The 22,155-nt window shown below is 46.1% G+C and overlaps 1 protein-coding gene across 9 annotated transcripts in view; it reads left to right on the top strand.

Annotated features, from left to right (window-relative positions):
- Positions 1-22,155, top strand: part of LOC146177921 (uncharacterized) — a 228,246-nt gene that overhangs the window by 54,104 nt on the left and 151,987 nt on the right. For 7 of the 9 annotated variants that reach the window (XM_084580660.1, XM_084580658.1, XM_084580659.1 and 4 more), the window contains exon 6: positions 10,289-10,545. In XM_084580660.1, coding sequence (XP_084436786.1) covers positions 10,289-10,545 — 257 coding nt within the window. The remainder of the gene's footprint in view (positions 1-10,288; positions 10,546-22,155) is intronic. The other 2 variants (XM_084580654.1, XM_084580661.1) reach the window with 1 other exon arrangement.

Raw genomic sequence — 22,155 nt, 5'->3', positions numbered from 1 at the left:
CGGCTGCTTCACCCACGGCGCGCGCGGGAAGTTCGACCAATTTTTACCCCTTTTTGGCCATTTTGAGGCTCCCGTGGCGTTTTAAAAATCGATTTTACCATATTTCCCGACCGAATTCAGTGTTGATATTTTGAAGGCTAGTGCTCAAAGGTACAAACATTCCAAAAATGCCATCGCAGTTAGCAATTTTTCGCCCATTTTTGACCAGTTTAACTCTTTCGGGACCGCCCGAAAAGAAGGCAATTGTGATACAACTTGGAAAATATTTTTTTATTCAATGACATTTTCTGCTAGCTTGTTGTAACACATATTGTTATGCAGCTAAATGAACGCACTTTCACGAGAAAAAAATTGAGATGCCTTAAAAATATACATGATATCACAAAAAAATCTCAAAATATAACTTTTCTTCTTAAAAAAACATAAAAAAAAAGGAAATTCTTGATTACGGAAATAAAAAAGAGTAATAAAAATATTTCAGAATATACAAAATGTGGTACAATGCCTCTTTTCTAACTTCAAGACAAAAAAAAGTGGGAGGCTTATGTACAACATTTTTTCTGTGTGTGCTTTCTTGCGGCCTGACGCGAGGTTGACGCCATGGTTCTCAATCTGCGCCGCCGCCGCGCCAAAGATTAAAATCTCTCCCGCGTCGCCGCCTGCCGTGAAAAAGGCAAACTACACCAAAACCGAAAGTTTAGATACTAGACTACTCACTAGATGGCGACACGTGTTCCAATGAGCGGATATTTGAGCTTGAGAGCGCGCGCGATTTGATCGTGCATTTTTACACGATGGCCTATGGCGCGGTCCCGAAAGAGTTAAGACCCGCGTCCACCCTTAAACTTACCACCAAGGGTACGAGTGCGACCGCGCATGTAGGCGTCTGCCTGAGGCAGCAGTACCGAGAGTGCGAGGTGGGCACTCTCGCTCGCACAACTCCCAATCAAGACTCACAGGTGTCGCGTCCGCAAGCCTGGCAAAGCGCACAGCAGGTGCTATCTCTCGCGCTGCATTTCGTTAATGACCAATATACCTGCCAAACGCGAGCGAGGCGATCAGCTAGCGTATGGTGGCTGTAGCCACCATAGCGTCTTAGTTGGCGCGAACAAGCCATGAAAGCGAGGCAATCGCCAAGCCAAGCCCAGACAAGCAGCGTGAAAGCGGCCGCACACATGCTTTTTTAGACAGCAGCATCGCAGTTAGCATCAATGAAACTTTCCCGCTACTGCGCTTAACCCTAACTGCGCCGCCACAACGCGACGCTGCTTTTTAGGAACATCTTGAACTGGGCTTATCTGTCATTGTTACCGTTGTGCAACGTTCACCATCGCCACCTGGCTGCTTCGCTGTTACCACATCCATGGGCGCCTAGTCAGCATGGCGGACTGCTCAGTCAAGCGCCGTACTAGCCTTACGGTCGCGAAAAAGTTGGACATCATAGCGGACCTCAACTGCGGGATGAAGCAAGCAGATGTTGCCAGGAAGTTTGGGTTGTCACGCAACACTATCAGCGGAATCTGGACTCGGCGAGAAAAGATCATCAAAGAAGCACCCACTGGGGCAAGCAGGTCCAAGCTGCGTAAGTCGTCCCATCCCGTACTAGAAGCGCTTCTTCTCTGGATTCAAGACGCACGGAGCAGAAACATTCCACTCAGCGGGCCTTTAATTCAAGCCAGAGCCAGGCAGCTTGCATTGAGTTTGAAGCGAGTCAAGGATGGTTTGACAGATTCAAGTGTCATCATAGTATCAGCTACAAAACTATTTGCGGTCAGAGCAATGCTGCTGACGAAAACACCGTAAGGCAATGGAAGAATGAGACGTTGCCGTCTTTATTAAGCGGATGGAAGGCTTGTGATGGGTACAGTCTTGACTAGTCGGGAATATTTTTCAAAATGCTCCCCGGCAAAACATTTGCCTTCACAAACCAAAACTGCATCAGAGGCAAAAAATCCAAAGAGCGCCTTACAGCTATGTTCTGCACTAACATGGACGGAACTGAGAAAGAAAGAATTTTGGATATTGGCAAAGCTAAAAACCCTAGATGCTTAAAAAAACTACTCCATCAGTGTGGAGTACACAGCTAATAAGGCTGCATGGATGACGGCAGACATTTTCAATAAATGGCTGACAAGCTTTAATGAGAAGATGGCGAGAAAAAACAGGAAGATCTTGATGTTTTTGGACAGCTGTTCGGCACATATGAAAACCCCGCCGTTGAAAGCTGTTCAGCTCAGCTATTTCCCTCCAGGCTGCACCTATCTACTACAGCCTCTGGACCAGGGGGTCATAAGAGCTGTTAAAGGTTGAACGACTGCTCTTTAACATGCTGCAGAAGCGGGAAACAACTATCAATGTGAGGACAGCAATTGAAATGCTGACTGGCTCTTGGAGTGACATCAAAACGAGCACAGTGAGAGGGTGCTTCCAAAAAGCGGGTTTTAATCTGCAGCAGGAAGGGGACACCGAAGATGAAGACATGGAATGTGGAGATGAGGAAACTTGGCCAGTCATTCAAAGTAAATTTGAAGAGTGCGGCACATTCCAAAGCTTTGTTGAAGCCGATGACAATATTCTTGTTGAAGAAGACCTCGCAGATGAGAACATAGTCAGAATGGTGCAGGAAGAGGATCAAGAGAATAGTGCAACGGATGAGTCCGACTATGAAACTGATTCTGCACCACCGCTGACTTCTGGTGAGTTCATGTCAGTACTCGGGCAAGTGCGCCATCACATACAGCTTTGGCCCAGTGGGTATGAAGCTCTTGGCCTTGTCACAAAGCTGGAATAAGCTGTGCTAAAAAACACTGTAAATGCAGCCATGAACCAGAGCAAGATTGAGAACTATTTCACCCGCAAAGCAGTCTGAGAAAGTTCTGTTGGAAGGAATGTGGATTGCATTCAGTGTGTGGCTGTCGACCTAGCAGGTCATAATATGAATCCAAATGATAATAAACTTTTTGCGACAGGCTATACCAGTCTTTTGTGCTTCTTTTAGTCGTAAGGTACCTACTTTGAAATAAGGGCTGATCAGAGAATAAAAAAATGGCACCCTGCTTATAAGAGATCTCTCATATAAGAGACAAAAACTGCTCTCCCGTACGTCTCTCTTATAAAGGGGTTCAACTGTATTTTCTTTTTTGTCAGCATATCTTACTGAAAATTATCTAGGTGTAGCATAGAATGCTGATTTGCATACGCGTTTAGATTCCAAATATATCACCAGGAAGGATGAGGCAATTACTGTAATTCTGTAAATTCCTATGAGTAATTTCTCATTTTTATAACGTTTTTATAGGCTTACCTAAACTTAGCCAAAAGCTTTAAGCATTTCTAATGGCGTGGACAACGGAGAACCTGGCAGGGAAGGCATCTGCTGCTATGAAAGGTATCTGCTGCTGCTCTGCCAAATGAAAAAGGCACAAAATAGTCAGTTGTACATGGTTGTTTGGTGTCCTCGAGCATTCAAATGCGATAGAGGAAGCGAGCTTTCCAACAGCACCGAAATGGCCGTTATCTTATGAAGCAACAGAGCGAGAGGAGCAAACTTAAGCTTTGTCTATCATTTGAGATTGCTTTTGGCCATGCAGACTCGTAAAACATAAATAAATTTTATGATATTTGTAGTTTTATTCCGGCTGTGATATTTTGAATGGAGAAAATGGAATGTATAAGAGGGCCAGAAATTTGCTTTTTGAAAATACTTTCTCACTTTTTTTTGCATTTATGACTCCTGTCTTCGATTAAATTGTTCCTTTGAACATTATGGAATGTTTGAGAGGAACATTTGATTAGTAAAAAGATTTAGCACATGGTCAGCATGATAGAAGTGCTGCCAGCAACCTATCTCCAGAGAGAAACAGTTAAATGCGATTTCCTTTTCATGAAGGCAAAATACCCTTTACTAGTGGTTTAGAGCTACTGAGATGAAAAACTAATATACATCAGAGTCGTTTAGAGCCAGTTATTACATAATGACATTCATTTCCACTGTCAAAATGTCCAAGCAAGGCATCGGCAGCTTAAATCATATGCAATAGAAACGTAACCCTGACGGCACCATCTATTGCAAAGTAAAAACATTAAATGGCTGGAAATATTTTTGAATTCAAGGGGGATGGTACCATATAAACTGAATATAGGTAGAGATTTTTTCTTGGAGAAAGGTAGCTAAAGCCGCCCCTTGTGCTATGTAGCAGTCTTTAGCAGAATTTGAGGCACAGTCTTGCAAGATGTGGTGTGCCTGCTCGCAAATGGACATCCTGCAATTGCTGGAATTTTTTTCAGTCCCTAGTGTGCAAGTAGAACATCATTGGTACGTTTCCGGTTCATACATTTTCCAATTTGATACGTTCAAAATTGCAGGCAGTAAAACATTTTCCATATAGTTACACCATTTTTCTCCCGGTTGATACGTTCCTGGATAACACGATTTCCGGGTTACTGCGTTCGAATTTTTGGCAGACTGTGGTCGTATAAGTTTTTGTGATTAACTGGACATATGCTAACGAGTGCTCGTGACTTGAAAAGTTGATCGGCGGCAATCACTGGCTACAGTTGCTTTCCTGCAGTGCCTAGGTACAACGGGGCAAAGCGTCAAAGAAAGCCAGCGAGCCAACCTATGAGGCACCTGTTTGCTCGGAAACATGACCTCATGAGGAGAAACGTGGTGGCTTCTTTTGTGGTGCCTTAGGGATGAACCATTTGATAGCAGCTACAGTGAAAGTGCATTAAAGGGCCCAAAGTTATTTACTAAAATCATAAAACGTGCACAAGCAATATGTATCCCATCAATCTTCACAGCAACACAATTTTTACGCTAACTTTATTAGCACTTAAGATTTGAGTGATCGAAAATGGTGTTTCTCCTTTCCCCCTCAACTCAGCCGACGCCCAAGAAAAGAAGTAAACAGGTGGCCACGGTGCTTCGCCATGCCCGCGTATATCTTAGGAGCGTCGAAAAGGCGGGCAACCCCCAGTAAGCCCATGAGACGTCATATGGGAGGTTTGCGTATGGAGGTGCGTCGCCCCAGTCGCTTGCGAGCGGTCCCCAGAAGCACTCTTCAAAAATATTTCCAAATTATATGCTCCACACAAAGGTTTCAAATTTGTCTCGAATATCCATAAGGACCACCTCCATGAATTTCTTGCACTAGAATATTACCACAAGTAACATTTCGGGGGCCCTTTAATTCGAAATGATGCCATGACCGGAGGTTATGGGTTCCAACCCTTCCCTTCTGCGCAACCTCAAAAACTTTCAATACTCAATAATTCTACCCTCGTTAATTAGGAAATACAGATAAATATACTGTCCCAGCCAGTGGCTACAGGTGCTCCGGGTTTCCACATAATAAACCAAATCATTACACGGAGAAAACATTTTTTTGCAACAGTCCATCCTTGCACTTCCAATGATTGTGTTCCAGACAATGGACGGTGCACAACCGGACATGACGCGAGAAAGTGAGAACTGCGCCTACACAACCGTACGAGTACTGGCACACTGCCAAGTTTCCCCCCCTCCCCCCGTCGCCCCCACTTTCCCCAAAGCATGTAAAGGGAAACACACTGTGATGTTATTGCTTGGCACACTGCTAAGAAATGCATGGCGGAATGCGATGGTGACGCGAACACTTGTGTTTGTTTTGAACTCTCAGTGCCAAAAGTGGGGAGGGGGGTCATTATGCGAGGAGGTTGTTACGGGAGTAAATGCAGTAAATTTACCATAATGCAGATGGTTCTTGTCAATTTTTGAGGCCAGTCGATAATTAAAACTTTTTTCCTGGTCCCCCGAAGTTCAAGTTAACGAGCTTTTACTGTATTTGCTTGCATACAAGCAGGCGGGGTCTGGGGGAAGCAGCATGAGAAAAATTGCAGTGACTGTAAGCCATCACAATGGGTTTTCCATCTATCGCTGGTGTAAGGGAGCAAAGAATCCTGAACCAATTAAAGAAGCGATCCTGGCCCGTCATTCCTTCTACGAACCAGGTCTATTGCTAATTCTCTTCCCTTAGGACAACGCAAATACGTCCTGAATTCCTTTTTTCTTTCTAATTTTTAATTTTGCCATCAAAAACTAGTACATCTCAACAATGTATCTTTAAAATTTCATACTGAAATGAGCAGCAGAAGTGGATTAAAAGTCCTGCCTATCTAATAATGTTGACCCCAGGAGGTACTGTTACCACTAACAATGACATCTTTTCTCTCTTCATTGATTTCTGTGGTAATTAGTACGAGAAACCTGGATAGAATGCCGGGCTTTTCACTGTGCCACATTCACAATACGTATTTTTTTAACTTCAGTTCCTACTGTAATTCAGTATACAGTGCCACTGTATCACGGAGCACGGATGTTTGGCCTAAATGGTGATCATTCATGTTTAAGCAACAGCGCAAAAGGACACAGACGAGACAGTTATTTGATTGATAAATATTTAGAACGCGGTTCGGAGATGCAAAAGACTCCTAAAGAATGCAGGAAGGTGGCGGTTATTCCATATGTACATGCCTTATCTCACAGATTAAAAAAAGGGGGGGCTAGGCATGGAGTGCATGCTTTATTCTCAGCCCTTAATAAACTAGAAAAATTGGGGAGGAGTAAAGGACGCAAAGGCATTAAGCACGTAAGTGGGTACGTTCTGTGCCACAAGGGTGTAGTGTACCGAATTCCGCTCTCTTGTGGCCGCACGTACTTCGGCCAAACAGGCCGATGTATCAATGTTAGGCTTATGGAGCATTGTAATGCATTAGACAAACAAACCACAAACCTAGCCAAACATTGCTTTTCATGTAAATGTGTTTCATTCTTTGTGCATAATGACCGGCACACAAGAGAGGCTTTCCATATCATCAGAAAAGCAGACGGTTGTGTCAGCACACCATCCTTGACATCAGCCAAAGAAATGAGCCTACTTCACAGAGAAGAAAGGCTCAGTGCACACACATGGGATTTGTAATTGTTTTTATCCTGATAAGTACATCTGGGTTTGACGCATGTTTTCGACATTGCGCACGTGCGCTGATTGAGTAGAGTATAAATTGATGTGTGCTTTTCCCAATAAAGACAGTTGTAAGTTCAGCGCCGTGGTTGTGTACCTCCTTCCACTCGTCTCTGTCCTTTTGTGCTGTTGCTTAAACATGCATCAGAGCAGTTGCCAGCAAACCAACGCAAAAAGCTTGTTGGGCTCACCGTTGCACCCAAGGTTAGAGTCCGCTGCAGAAGGCCCGGGAGTGAATGTGCAGCGCTGAAAAAGAACTGCAGGGCCTTCTTTCTGACCTGTCATTTATTTTTTATGCATGCAATGCTCTGCGCAGTGGCTGTGTAGCTGATGCGCAGTATAATAGTGTTATGTTGTTAGCCAGCTTATGTCGAATTAAATTGCACTGTAATAATTCCTACATTGCCTTGGTTCACTAACATTATCTTGGGTTCGTAACTTTATCAACAGTTCACAGTTGTCAACGGCTCTTCTTCACCGCTATGTGACATAACCTCAGGCGTACCACAAGGAAGTGTACCCTTACTTTTTCTCGTTTGCACTAATGACCTTCCCATAACATTTCATCTCGTTTACGTCTTTTCGCAGATGACTGTGTTGTGTACCGTAAGATCACTTCAGAGACTGACCACCTTATCCTTCAAACTGATCTTCATACCATTGTTGGTTGGTGTAAAAGCAGGCACATGATTCTAAACATTACTAAATGTAAATCTATGAGCTTCAGCAGTAAGCATGTTATTTCTAACTTGGACTACTCTATAAATAACACTTTCCTGTCCAAGGTTATGTCTTATAAATATCTTGGGACTCAGTTCACATCCAATCTTTCATGGTCTTCTCACATTTCACCAGTCGGCAGCAAAGCATCAAGGATACGCCGAAACCTGTGAAACTTCCCCAGCTCCATTCGCGGACTCTCCTATCTAACATATGTTCGCCCACAGTTGGAATTCGTCTCATCTGTATGGTCTCCCCATCAAAAATACCTCATGGAAATGCCTTGAATCCATTCAAAACAGAGCTGCAGTGTAGAGCCCAGGGGGTCTGCTTCTGAGCCGCCGAATCTCTTGATAGTAAGATTTTTTGTCCTACCCTCTCCAATGGTAAAAACCTCCATTAACGCTCAGTCAGCGCTGCTATATGGCTCAAAAACTTTTGGCAAAGGCTGTATATCTGTGGCGTTCATGGTCCCCTCGCCAGTACCTCCCAGCTTAAAAGCCGTAAGGATATTCAGCTACTTGAAATTTGTCGTTCAGTTTCCCTTCTGTGCTTATTTCATAAATATGTTTCCACCCACCCTTTGTTTTTGCCTCTGGAATCACCTCCCCGCTCTTCACAGTGCTTGCGTAAGCATCTTAGCTTGAACCGCATATATGACAAAACTCGTTCATTTAATTAATCTGCTTTACATTCCAGAGCAATTAGGCTCTGGAATGATCTTCCCGACAACACAGTTTGAATGTCTGACCCTGGATAATTTAAAAAGCACTTGTGTATGCATTTATCACTTCAGTTAATTTAAACAGCGCGAACAGGAAGACACAGGACAAGGTAAAAGGAAGCCACAGGACATACGCTTGTCCTGTAGCTTCCTGTTCGCGCTGTTTAAATTAACCATGGATGTTTACCAACAAAGTATCTTGGTAAGCCATACACTTTAGTATTGTTCGAAATAATGCATCAGTTGTTCCTAATGCTGTACCACTGTTTCAGTTATGGGTCATTCCATGCGAAACGCTCCAGGCACCAAAACCGAGCATTCCCAATTCTCTTGAAATTGTCGATCGTGTGAATACAGTTTTGGTAAAATATTTTGGCGAAGAAAAAATTTTGTTTTTACGTAAGTGACTTTCGAAGTTTTCGCAAACACGCAAAAGTCGTTTGCAGTTAAATATTTTAAAATTAGGTGAGAAAGCAGATACAATAACAAATTCTATTTTATATTATCGCATATAGGTTGTTCCTTAATGTAACATCATTACTGCCTCCATATAAGGCTATTCTGTGTCTCCTTATTTAATAAAGAAGTGAAAAATTGTGCGTTTTCAGTATTTTTTTATCGTAAACTTTGTTCATGTTTCGGTCGCAATAAATTTTTACAGCGTTCGCCCTTTGGTAGAGTTGATGCCAAAAAATAAAAACTTTCTTTAACAAGCACTTTTTGAGAAAATCAGTCCCAAAGTTGGCAAAAAGCAACACTTTTGCTAAATTGAGACGTAAATTAGGCCTAAAGGCCCTCGAGATAAAGACATTGCTGATTAAACACACAAACTTAGAACCTTTGTCTGGATAACACTTGTGCTTTTTGGGATTCAATTATCTGATGCCAGCAAAAATTCATCTAGACATTCATTTTGGCGCCCATTGTGTGACAGTCAACTTTGCAGAGGCAGAAGAATCATGTGGACATTTTTTTTTTCCTGTTTCACAGCAGAGTGAAATGATGGCTCGAACTTGCTCATGAACACATATAGAACAAGGGCCAACCTACAAACAGGAAATTTCACTACATTCGTCTTCTCTGCCTTCTGTTTTCTTATCCTCTCATCTGTTTCATTTCAGATTAATATAATATTGACACATGCCATTCATAGACGACGAAGATTTGATAATATAAAATAGAATTTGTATTTGTCTGCATTCTCACCCGATTTCAATATATTTAACTGCAAACAACTTTTGCGTGTTTGTGAAAACTTAGAAAGTCGCTTACGTGAAAACAAAATTTTTTCTTCGCCAAAATATTTTACCAAAACAGTATTCACACGATCTACAATTGCCCCAATTTTTTTTCAAGAGAATTGGGAATGGTCGGTTTTGGGGCCTGGGACGTTTCGCATGGAATAGCCCTTATACCTGTTCTTCTTTCTTTCGTTTCGTTCTTTACATTTTTTGTGATCGTTTTCATTCTTACCCTGTTTTGGATCTATACTACTATGCTCCTATCTTGTGCTTGCTGTGTACCGCGTCCGATGTATCGTTGTACTGGATTATTATTTCTTTATGTTCATTTTTTTATATGCCCCCTCACACCCAATGCTTTTTGAGGCCTGTGAGGCACAAATAAATAATAATTGTGGCATAAATTTAAATTTTTTATCTCCTCATTGAGTCATATCGTTAGATAGCTTATGCAGAGTATAATTGCAGCACGAGGATTGCAGGCCTTATATGATAATCATTGTGATTAACAATGGAACTTCTTTACGCTACATCGTTGAAAAATTCTGGACAAGTGGACTGACTTGACTTGGTTAAGAAAACAGCAGCTTCATTCGCAGCAGGTGACGTGCGGATGGGGGAGATTGGTGTGCGGGAGCTGCTGGCCCTGGTGCGAGGTGCCCGCTTCTCGGCAGAGGAAGAGGAGTTGCAGCAGCAGCTCGTGGAGGAGCTGCTCAACCGTGCAGGGCAGCCAGGTGCGGCCGGGGAATGGCGCAAGCGGGGTCCCGACCCGGAGGCGCACCTGCGGCGGCAGCTGGCCGAGCGGGAACGCGACCTGGAGGCAGAGCGCCAGCATACTCTCTCGCACGCTACCAAGGTGAGGCCTCTTGCTTTGGTTGGATCAAGAACACGTGACAGATACTGGATTCCAAGGGAAGGCAAGTGTGGCAGGGGGCTGCTAGGAATGAGATTGGGACGTTTGCCGGGTCAGGTGGATGGGATAGGCCTTTCCCCTGCAGTGGACATAGTGCGGCTGATGAAGATGGTACAGCAGAAAGTCCACACAGGCGGGTGCTTCAATTCTGACTTTATTTTTCATTGAGAAGTAAATGTATACAGCGTCACATGATACATTTTTTGTAGGCACAGTGAAGTGTCGTTAATTCAAACCCATTAATTTGGAGAATTCGAACTAGGACTAAGTGCCATGTATGTCTCTAGTGTTGGACATCACACTGATCAATTGGGACAGGCACGTCGGGGCACAGCCCGCAAAGCTAGCGTTTGCCCAGATAGAGAACCTCCGCTTCCAGGGGGCCACGCCTGAAATCTGACATTTAGCGAGTCACCGGCGGGGCGTTGCTCTTGTCGGTGGATTGTAAGCTTTTTAAGGCGAAAACCTTTAATGCCTCATTGTTGTCGACAGAATTTTGCAGCAGAGGTGTCATACTTTCGAGAACAAGAGTTAAAAATAAATGAATAAACCTAGTCTCCACTGAGAATCCCCAGCCCAGTGCTTTACCAACTGCGCCATGCCCCGGATTGTGAAACGCTCTTCATAATTCCCTTTATCTGCCGTGAGGATGATAGCGGGATTCATCGAGGGACAGATAACTGCGCCTTTCCTTTCCTGTAAACAATTTATAGAACGCCGGTGAAATTTGATGTATTCAATGAAATGCTGTTTGCGTTTGACAAGGGGCGCGCAGTGTACCGTCGCAGCAGGTCATGACGTCACCAGGTGATCGTGCATATGCGAAGCTGACCCCGCCTGGCGTCCGATTCAGGTGTCCATGTGGCGCCTTTCATTTGCCGCTTCCTCGAACGCTGCACCACACAGCAATGGAACGCCGCACCACACAGACTCGGATGTCTAGGAGGCGTTAGTACAGAAGGCATCAGCGGCATTTGAAATTGATTTGCAGGTTAGAAAAGGCGCAGTATCTGTCGCAATTCTCCACGGACACACATACCACGCCGTAAAGGAAGGGAGGAAGGTGGGAGTGAAAGAGGAGATAGAGGTGCTATAGTGGAGGGCTATGATCCACTGCACTATAATGGCTTTCGCCTCATCTCACTTTAGTAGTCTGAAGTGCCCTCTAGAATTTCTCTTCCAATTCTTTTTCTTTGCATTCCAATATGCATGAAGAAGGTCGTGACATTCTCAGATTTCTTTCTTTACAACATAAGGGTTTTCAGTTTTCATTTTTTGCAAGGTGACCGTACAACAGGCATCTAGACTCGGAACAACCAGTTGAATCAAAAAGTCTGCAAACACTGTATCAAGAAAGCAAGTATTTATGACCCGCAGCCTTTCTCAAGGAATGCAGCAAGAAAAACTACATTTAGATAGACCCAATGATTTCTGCACGACCATCGGAACGGTCAGACCAGGTGACAAAAAGCAATTCTGAGAAAATAGCTTCCAAAGTTTTGCCTCTTATTGCACTTTATCAAAAGGCACAGGGTTGTCCTTTTCAACACGGGGTTTCTTGGATGCCTTGCCTCGGGATTGAAGTGCTTTTGCTGCCTTTCTTTTCCGCTGCTCTGTGAAGAGCATGCTGGCCAGTTTGAAGACAAAGTGTGGCACAGTATTCTGCATAAGCACGGCGGGCCCCTGCATTATATTTGCATACTGCCGCGTTGACGGCAGTCTCTATTACAATCAAGTACATGTTTTCATTTTCTGGCAGCAGAGACCAGATGAACTCGATGCAGGCTCTCAGCAGCATTTTGCGTTTTTTTCCCAAGACAGTGGCTGAAGAGCTGGACATCGGAACGCCGCTGGTACGCAGGTAGCAATGCATTTGCAACATGCCTTGCAAGCTGGTACTTATGAGGGGGTTATGTTATGTTATTTGTTATTGTTAAATGCAAGGTCCATCTCACTGTAAACAGTGTGCACAGCCGCCGCAGCATCAGAAAAAAATGTTGGCAACAGCCGCTGCATCATTTGGTGGTTTCCAGTGGGTAAAAGCTTTCCCCTGCCTGTTGCTTAGCTCTTCTGGGGTGAAATGCTTCGGAAAAGGTCATTGGCCAAGAAGGAAGGGGGAGGCCTTATATGGGCTTCAGCCGCATTAGGCAGTGGGATGGTGAAATGAATCACTGACCCATCAGTGTGTGCTAATTGTGTCAGCTCATACAGTGATCATGTGCAGTACTTATCTACTGCACCTTTGAAGGGCTATGTCTCAAATACCGGCCTGTAAGGGCCGCTCTTCTTCTAGACTAGAGGGCCAATTTTCTGTGTGCGACCCGTACATGCGACGTGCAAAAAAAAACAAAAACATTCCAAATGAAAACAGAGCAATCAGTGACTATTTACCTTTCATTCGTCACTCGCGGAGTCTTCAGACTCAGAGCTGGTGCTGTGCTCTGGTGCACGTTCACCCCACAAGTAGTCTTCAGTCTGATGTAAACTGTTTGAAATCCCGGTCATCTTGAAGTTAGGGGATACAATATCCCTAGACACGGAGTTCCATGCAGAGAAAATCCAGCCAAGCACAGTTGCGAGCAGTGCCCTCTTGAGCCACTGGTCAGCAACTAGTCCTGATTGCCGTTTACTATCTATTCTGTGTACTCTCTTCGGAATTCAACCTTAAAAGGCCGGTTGATGCTGATGCCCTGAGGTTGCAGCATGCTGGTGAGGCCGCCCAGAATAATGGCCATGTCAGTATGGGTTCTGCACAGATGTTTTTTAACCGTATTCGTCAAGTGACTGCAGAAGTCTCAAAACAAAGCCGTGGTGACCGGGGCTGGTGATACCGATGCTGATATGGATTGCGGAAGCTCGCAGTAGAGAGAAAATATGGTAATGGCGATGACTCGTGGGAGTAGAGTAGGTGATACGACGCCTCCACAGGAGGCACATTTGCCACAACTTCCCTTGTCCGCCTCGAAATAGCTCTAGCGGGAATTGGGCCAACTGTGCCCGCTGACATTGTGTCCTATGTGTTTCATGGATTGTGTGCATGTGTTCGGCAGTGCGCACAGCGTGAGAACACAAACAGCATGTGAGGTGATACGTGAGAAATATTTGCCCCTAACTTTTTTGTTTTTCTGTGTCTTCCTGAAGGAAGCAGGCGCTCTCTCACTTGCCCGCCAGTCTGCTGAACAAAGCCGCTTAATAAAAACTGTGTTCAGCACTTTACTCGGCTGGACTTTTACATCTTAGGCATATGTTGAAACACTATTCCTGTGAATTCTGGAGCTGCGGTGCTGATTTACTTACCGCTACATGGCAATGATATCATTACTGACACCTTGGTTTGCATGGCAAAAGATGTTGGCAGATTTAAACGCGAAACCGGCACGATCATATGCTGCAGGGGTGGTGCATCGTGACTGCCCAGTGCCTCCCACTCAGTTTCATGAGGCTAAAATATTTTCATATTTTTCATCAACCTAAACTATTTTTATTTTAGGCTGGCACTTGTGTGAAGGCAGACAAGCTGCTATTATGCCACGCAGAGGATATTAGGCAAGTGGCACAGTCTGACATGCACATGATATATTTTGACGGATGCCAGTGAAGCGGAGCCATCAGTAATGTTAGCACGTCTTAGCAAGGCATAAAGACGGAGTGACATGCTCTTGTGAGGAAAATTTTTAACAACATATTTACAGCATTGGCAGAAAGAAACAACACGTGGCAACAATGTAAACATACTTCTGTAACATTCCTCATTCACCAAAAAATGTAGGCATGTAGGCTGGCCATAACATATGGATGAACAAGTATGAACAAACTCTCTGGAAACATTTCTCTTTCTTCCGGCATTATGTAAGCTTCTGCACGAACAGTTGGCGAACTCCTTGCTATGCCGGAAAAGCATTTTGGCAAAGCTCCTCCACTGCACATTTAAAGGCGCTCACATGCTCTTTTGTGTGCGATTCTTGTATGAAGCCATGGAAATAGGAGACACCCTGCGCTGCCGAACTGCATGTGCCGATTGAGCTGCTTTGCTGATGTTTTGCGCTCTCAATTCTGGCTCTGACGATGCATACACGCGAGATAACACGTGTGCACATACGTTACGGCTTAGCACTTCCTAAACGCTGAATTCATCACGTGAAAAAAATTCAAGAAAAAAAAAGCAATACTACCTTTTTGTTAATCTCGATTCTTAAAACTCGCGGACGAATAATTTGTGCTCAGCTGTAATCCGATATGCAAATACTTTGTAGCATTTCTCGAAATGATAAATCTATGTTCACGCCAATCATATGTACAGTCTAGCCCGGTTATAACGAAGTCGGCGGGAATGGGAAACCGCCTCGCTATATTCGCTATTTCGTTGTATCTGGACTGTGAAAAAAAGACAAATTTGAGTGAATTGTTTTATCGTCGCTGGACGAAGTGGTCCAGTGTTACCTGAACACGTTTTGCACCGTCCAACTGCGAGCCGAAGTTCTGCTTTGAACTCTCAAGGTACATCCGTAATATGCCAACAGCTGCGATGGCTGCTGCGGAGGTCACCGGCTTAGGGGCACGACCAGTGTCGTCGCAGTCACTCTCGGAGGCGCTATCCGTCCCTTCCATGATGTTCACGTCAACTTTGTTAATGAGTCGCTTTGGGACGTTAAACCCCACAAACCAACCCAATTGTGAAGTCCTCCATGGCAACAAGTTTGGCGGCGGCGGAAATGAAATCTATGTGGGACAGACCTGGAGGCGCAAGGTCCAACTCATTAGCGGACTCCCATAGCAGCCCCAAGCAGGCTGTCGTGGCGGCACTATCAGCTGCAGAAGCGATGTTAACCGCGGCAGCTTCATCCTCAGCGTGTCCACGCTGCTGCTTCGGGAGAAGCCAGCTTTCTTATAGCAATGAGCGATAGTCAGGTGCTTCACGTCCCTCCAGGCTCCGCTTGCAAAATAGATGGCCTTCATCATAGGGACCTTCATCTCTGCCACGTTGCTGGCAAAGCGAGCATCGATCAGAAGGCGCCCGATCACTCGGCGCCGGTAGTTGACCTTGAAGTTAGCAATAACCTGCGGTCCATGGGTTTCAGCTTGGGAGTAGTAGTTGGCGGCAGGAACAAAATCTCGACAGCGCTCAAGTGTGCATTGACGTGATGTGCAGTGCAGTTGTCAATCAACATCAGCACTTTGCACTTCCTCCGGACCATCTCTTTGTCGAAGTCTGCGAGCCACTTGCCGAAAACGTCTCTCGTCATCCATGCTTTCTTGTTGCTTACTCAAGTAACTGGCGTAGAGAGCACCTTGGCGAAGCCGCATGGTTTCTTAGCTTTGCCAACAAGTCTCACTTGTCTGAACTATTCATATTAGAGCAGATCAGCACTTTGATTCGGTTTTTGCTGGCTCTTCCTCCCACGCATTTGTCCGTCTTGGCCGCGAGAGTCTTTGATGGCAGCAGTTGGAAGAACAGACCCATTTCGTCTGCGTTGTATATGTCCCTGTCGGAATACGCAAGACTCCGATCGCAATGCTTGGCCATCCACTACTGGAGCGTTCCCTCGTCAACGGATGCGGCCTCCCCAACAATGTTTTTACATGTAATGTTGTGCGTTTCCTTGGACCTCTGGAGCCACCCATTTCCCGGCTGGAAGTCATCGTGACCGAGCGCAAAGCCCAAGTCCTTAGCCTTAACTAGCATGATGGGTCCACTGAGCGGGATGTACTTTGATCGGGCATCCAAGAACCACCTGTAAAGTGCGCTTCTATATCAGTGTACCTGGCACACCGGATCCTCTTTCGGTCCCTGCTGCCAACGTCATCGTTGAGAACGGCGTCAATCTTGCTGCCGTTCTTGATTATCGTTGAGTGTGGACTGTGCAATGTCATACTTCTGTGCAATATCACTTTTCTTCACATTTCGGCGCACGTCGTCTTCAAAATTCAAAAACAACTTTTCTCTTTCCCGTTGAGGTGCTGGGGCTCGCGAGACTCAATATTGCCGAGAAATCGAAGGGTCGGGTCCGAGAAAGGGGATAACTGAGTAGGTCCGTTGCCTAGAAATTGTCCAGGCAATGTCGGGGGTCACGAGATATCAAAGGTAAGCAGCGAAATGAAGCAGGAAGGCGTAATGGGGTGAAAGAAGCGCATGCAAAGATCCACGAAAGCAGAGGAAACACTCTTGCTTCTCTCTCCCTCTCTCACTCCCCCGACACTTTACAGAGAGGAGAGAAGCCCCAGAGAGACATTCAAGAACCGCGATTAGCCAAGTCTACCGCTGCTCCGTGACGTCACCAGAAATTGCCTTTTATTTTCTTACTTTTTTTACCTCCCGCGCAACTGGCTCAACGGCACGACTGGACGCCGCATTGCGAAGTCTACAAGCCAAGTGATTCAATGACGCAACCTTTCACTTCGTGAGAGAGCAGACAACGCTGCAAATGCGGCGTCAGCCAAATGTTGTTCTTATTTTCGCACAAAAATGTGCCTGAAAGCGTAAAAATCTCCTGATCGATACATTATTTTTTTCATTTCATACAAAATCACTTTGCTATATCCGCTGACATGCGCTTATTTCCTTCGTTAAAACTGTACCCAAATTGTATTCGAAATGCAAAAATGGGAAATTGAATGTCCTTCGTTATAACCGCTATTTCGCTGTAGGTGGCTTCGCTATAAACCGGGCTACAGTCGAGCCCGCTTATAACGAACCCGAGCGTCACGCGGCGTCCGTTCGTTATATCCCGAAGTTCGTAGTAACTGGACCACAAACTAAAAAAGAGAAAAAAAAAAGTTGGCGGTCAAAACACGAAATTTATTTCTTAGCAAAAAAGTCTGTGATGCTCGTCTGTTTCTGCAGTGCAGATGCGATGAGGGCGGTCTCCAGTTTATTTAAAGCACTAGCGTGCTCTTCGCCGAGTCCCTTGGCATAGACAAGTTGTCTGAGGCCCTGTATATAGCCCATTGCTACAGATGTGCTTACGGGTGCTGGCTCAGACGTTTCATCTTCATCTGATTCTTCCGCGTCGCTCTCGGCCCGCACTTCAGAAACGATGCCTTCGTCCGTGCACGGTTCCGCAATATCCGCGTCTTCGTCCGCAGAAATAAAATCCTGCCAACCAATGCCAGGGCCTCCCATGTCGGAGTCGACGACGCGCTGCCACAAATTGCCGCCGAAAGCATCATCATCGGAGGCATCAGGCCCGATGTCCGGTACTGCGTCGACGAAGCCGGCCTTGCGGAAACAGTTTCGCACGCAAGCGGTCGTCACCTCCGCCCAGCCCGCCTTCACCATCTCAAGGGCTGAATACAATGAAACTCGGAGCGGCAAGTTAGCAGCCAGACGGTCAACGGCGATGAGCAAGCGCTGCACAATGCGGCGCCTATACGATGCCTTAAAGGAGTGTATTATGCCCAAATCAAGAGGCTGCACTTTAGAAGTGGTATTGGGCGGCAGGAAAAGTACAGTCACTGCCGTCAGAGACGTTTGCACGTGGTGCGCTGAGCAATTGTCGAGCAACAGCAGCACGCGCCTGCTTTGCCTCTGCATGTCGCGGTCAAACTCGCCCAGCCACTCTGCAAATAAATCCCTTGTCATCCAGGACTTAGTATTGTGCCTGTAGCGCACGGGTACATGGTTCCGAAATCAACGTGGCTTCTTGGATTTTCCGATTACAAACGGCATGCGCCGGTTGCTGCCATTCATATTAGTGCACAGAAGAACTGTAACTCGCACTGTACTGTGTTTACCGCCAGCGCATGACTCCCCTTTCATGGAGTGCGTCTTGTCTGGAAGCATCTGATAAAATAATGCAGTTTCATCTGCGTTATACACATCCTGCTCCGCGTAGCTTGCAATAATGGCTCGGTTTGTTGGAAGCCAATTGGCAACGTCCTGGTCACTTACCGAACGTGCCTCACAGACAATCGATTTAAAAACAATCCCATGCCGCACTTTGAACTGATGTAGCCAGCCATTGCCCGGGCAGAAGTCGGGAAAATCTAGTAGGAATGCGAAGTCTTTGGCTTTGCCCAGCATCACTGGTCCACTTATCGGAATGTTGCAAGCCCGTGCGTCGACGAACCACTTCAGCAGCGCATCCTCTACGTCCGCATAGGTGGCCTTCCGCAGGCGCTTTCTGTCCGCTGTGTTGGCGTCGGAGCTGGCGATCTTTTCCTTATTCTTCAGAATTGTCAAGATGGTTGATTTCGACATGTTGTACTTCTTCACCAGCTTGCAATTTTTAGCACCTTGAGACAGTTCCGTCACAATTGCTCGCTTCGTTGCCATGTCCAGCGCTTTTCGTTTCGTGACCGCTGGAGGCAGGAAATTCCCGTCCGCCATCCCGAATTATACGACTCAGGCTCGACAGACGAAGCGCTCACACCACACACACGAAAATGGCGGCCGGCGCCGTGGAAACAGGCGAAGACGAGGGAATGGCGAGAGGAGAGGGGAGCGGAGTTGCGAGGAGGGGCGGCAGCGTGGCCTTGGAGGCCACACCACGTGCCGACACTCGTAGGCAGCGCGCGTCGGCGAGCAAAGGGTAGCTCGCTTGCGAGGAGGATTGCGAAAACAGACCAAAAGGGATGGGAGCCCATCGTTATCTCGTATCAGGGCGCCGGGTTTACGCCGTTCGTTTGCTGTAACCGATCGGCAGCGCTCATGGACGTTCGTTATACGTGCGATCTTGTGCCATTGAAGTAATGTATATTTTGGCGGTCGCTCCGGTCTCGTTCGTTATAAGCGAAAGTTCGTCTTAAGTGGGGCCGTTATAAGTGGGCTCGACTGTATACTGTACTTTCCATTCGTTATGCACCACAAGAGAGGCAGCTCTTGCCGACCATCCTGAAAGTGCTCACTCTGGCCAAAAACAACGATGGCATGGTTGCATGCGTGCAACTGGCACGCTCGTCTGCCAGCATCCATGCAGAGTCGTTGCTGGCTATTGCGCCAACTCCGCGAAGGCACCGGCCACCATTGGTCAAACCACAGAAGACGGTACCAACGCTACAGACACTGGACAGTAAGTAAGAGAGAAGAAAGGAGTCTTTTGGAAAGCCCTGCTCTCCAGGAGTGCATGCTAATTTGCGCTCAGTGGGGCAGAGATATGCAGGGAAGTGCTTCTCCACGGCCTGCACCAGCCTGCCCACCTGCATGCTTGCGCTCGCAATCAATCCGGGTTGTTCAGGCTGCTTTTGCACACAGTTTGGAGAGGTCAAGAAACTGCAGAAGCCAGTGGTCGAGGAAAACCAGGTTGTAGGCATTGCAAGAGCAGACGAGAAGGGAAAGGCAGAGATCGATGAATGTGTGGGCGGTGTGGGAAGGAGAAATTCTACGCTCAGGAAAATCTGCGCGACAACCGGAAGTCTGCGAACCAGGCATCACCAGATGACGTTTTCATACTCTACAAACTCTATCGCTCTAAGCGACCTTGCGGTGTGTGCGTGCAGTTACGGGTTCAAGGGTTGTTCTGCCATCTGCCGCAGGTTTGCAGGCTTTTATTTTTATTCTGTTGGCGTGTCTTCTACGCCGCGTCACGTTCAGGGGCTCGCGCAGTTGTCTCTGCAGTAGGTTGACACACGACCCGATTGCTGCTTTCGCTCTCTTGCCGCGCCCTTGCTTGCGGCTAGCAGCAGCAAAGGAGGTTGTTTTAGCCTCTTTCCATCTCCCTCTCTCATCTTGATTTCACGTAGGATTTATCTTCGCTGTGCGGATCACCGAAAGTGCGCCCTCCGTGCACGCGGTTACTTTCGGATGGCTGACCGCGTGGGACCTTTGACTGCTAAACTGGACTGCTTCGACTGGAGCAGTGGCTCTTTTGATTATAAGTTGCTCGGATTTGGTCTCTTAAGAAGTATCGACCAGTTTTTTTTCTTACGTCCTCATTTATCAAATTTATAAACAGGCTGATAATGATGTTTATTAACGACACTAGCAGAACTCTGAAATGTGCATATTCCATTCACTATGTTATTCGTATAGCAATCATAATCAAACCTGAATCGCCATGCTCGTTTCCTGAAACCAAGCCGACACTGGGGGTGCGTCACAACCTGCAAAAGGGTTAAGCATGCCTGTGTGACATAGAGTGCAAGTGTCCTCGGTCTGCCCTTAGTGCTGTACGGGGTCCCGAATGTCAAAAACATGTAGACTGAGAGACCTAGCAAATGGAAATGGAAGCTGCGTAACACTGTGATGTTTTTCGATGGAGACAGGAGGACCTTGACAGAAAAAATTGTGTTGGTGTCACTGTGTTGGGTACATATTTATGTACATATGCTCATGGAACCAGCCTTTATGTGAGCTTTTTGACAAAATGAAAGTCCCAAAGTAAGTGGGTGGCTTTTGCAAGACAGGGTCAAGGAGATAACCTGAGGTTGTGTGAGGCATCTCATCAACTGATGATGACCCTGTGCCCTGAGGGGCCAGAATCATGTTGAACTTATAACCCTACCATGGCAAAAGGTGGTAAGCTCTCACCCAACAAAGACAGTCACTTATAACCCTACCATGGCAAAAGGTGGTAAGCTCTCACCCAACAAAGACAGTCTGCGAAACTTTGTCTGCGAAGCTTTGGAGCCGGTCTTCAAGAGTCTGAGCGATGCATTTATGGCACGACTCAGAATGCAGGTGAGGGCCTGCATTCCACGATCTGAGATCAAGTAGTAAACATGCCTTATAGTGCAGCATCCCGGTTACAGTGATGGAAGCCATTTAGCACCAGGAGCAACACAGCTGTGGCCAAGAGACGGGGCTGCAATGTGGGCCTCGCAAAGCATTTCACTCCTGGTAATCTAGGGCTAGAGGAAAGTATCCTAGCTAGCTGGTACCAAACCCTCACATTAAGATATAGGAAGCGTGCAGAGTGGGTCAGAGAAATAACTCAAGTTACCGACATTCTAGAAAGTATCCTAGCTAGCTGGTACCAAACCCTCACATTAAGAGATAAATAGGAAGCGTGCAGAGTGGGTCAGAGAAATAACTCAAGGTACCAACATTCTAGTGGAAATTAAGAAGAAATGGACATGGGCAGGACACGTAGTGCGAAGAGAGGATAACCGATGGTCGCTTAGGGTAACAAACTGTTTTCCAAGGGAAGGAAAGCTTAGCAGGGGGCGGCAGAAAGTTAGGTGGGCGGATGAGATTAAGAAGTTCGCATGGGTAAAGTGGATGCAGCTAGCACAGAACGGGGTTAAGTGGAGAAATATGGGAGAGGCCTTCGCACTGCAGTGGGTATAGTCAGGCTGATGATGATAATGATGAAACCCTCACGGGCTACACCTAAGAATTTAATTGGCTTGCCAACCTGACTTACAGGGAGGGCAATGTGTTTCCTTGGCTCGCTGGGGACCTGTGTGCAGGTGGTCTTTCCAACTTGAACGATCAAGCTTTGCTTCCTTACTTTTTAGGGTTTGTGTAATGGATGCACGTTCTAGTTCGCTCACTCTTTTTTTTTTTTCTTTGCAGTGACAGCAGGAACATGCTGTGGCATGTTCTAGTTGTAGGTAAAATCTTTTGAAGCCAAGAATTGTGAGACTGTACAGGTTAAGTAGCTAGACTCGTGGAAA

This window comes from Amblyomma maculatum, chromosome 10 (assembly GCF_055883805.1).
Source record: "Amblyomma maculatum isolate TAMU_Amacu chromosome 10, ASM5588380v1, whole genome shotgun sequence".
Lineage (NCBI taxonomy): Eukaryota > Metazoa > Arthropoda > Arachnida > Ixodida > Ixodidae > Amblyomma > Amblyomma maculatum.
Note: the sequence above shows the minus strand (reverse complement) of the source record. Positions and strands in the feature narration are given on the sequence as shown.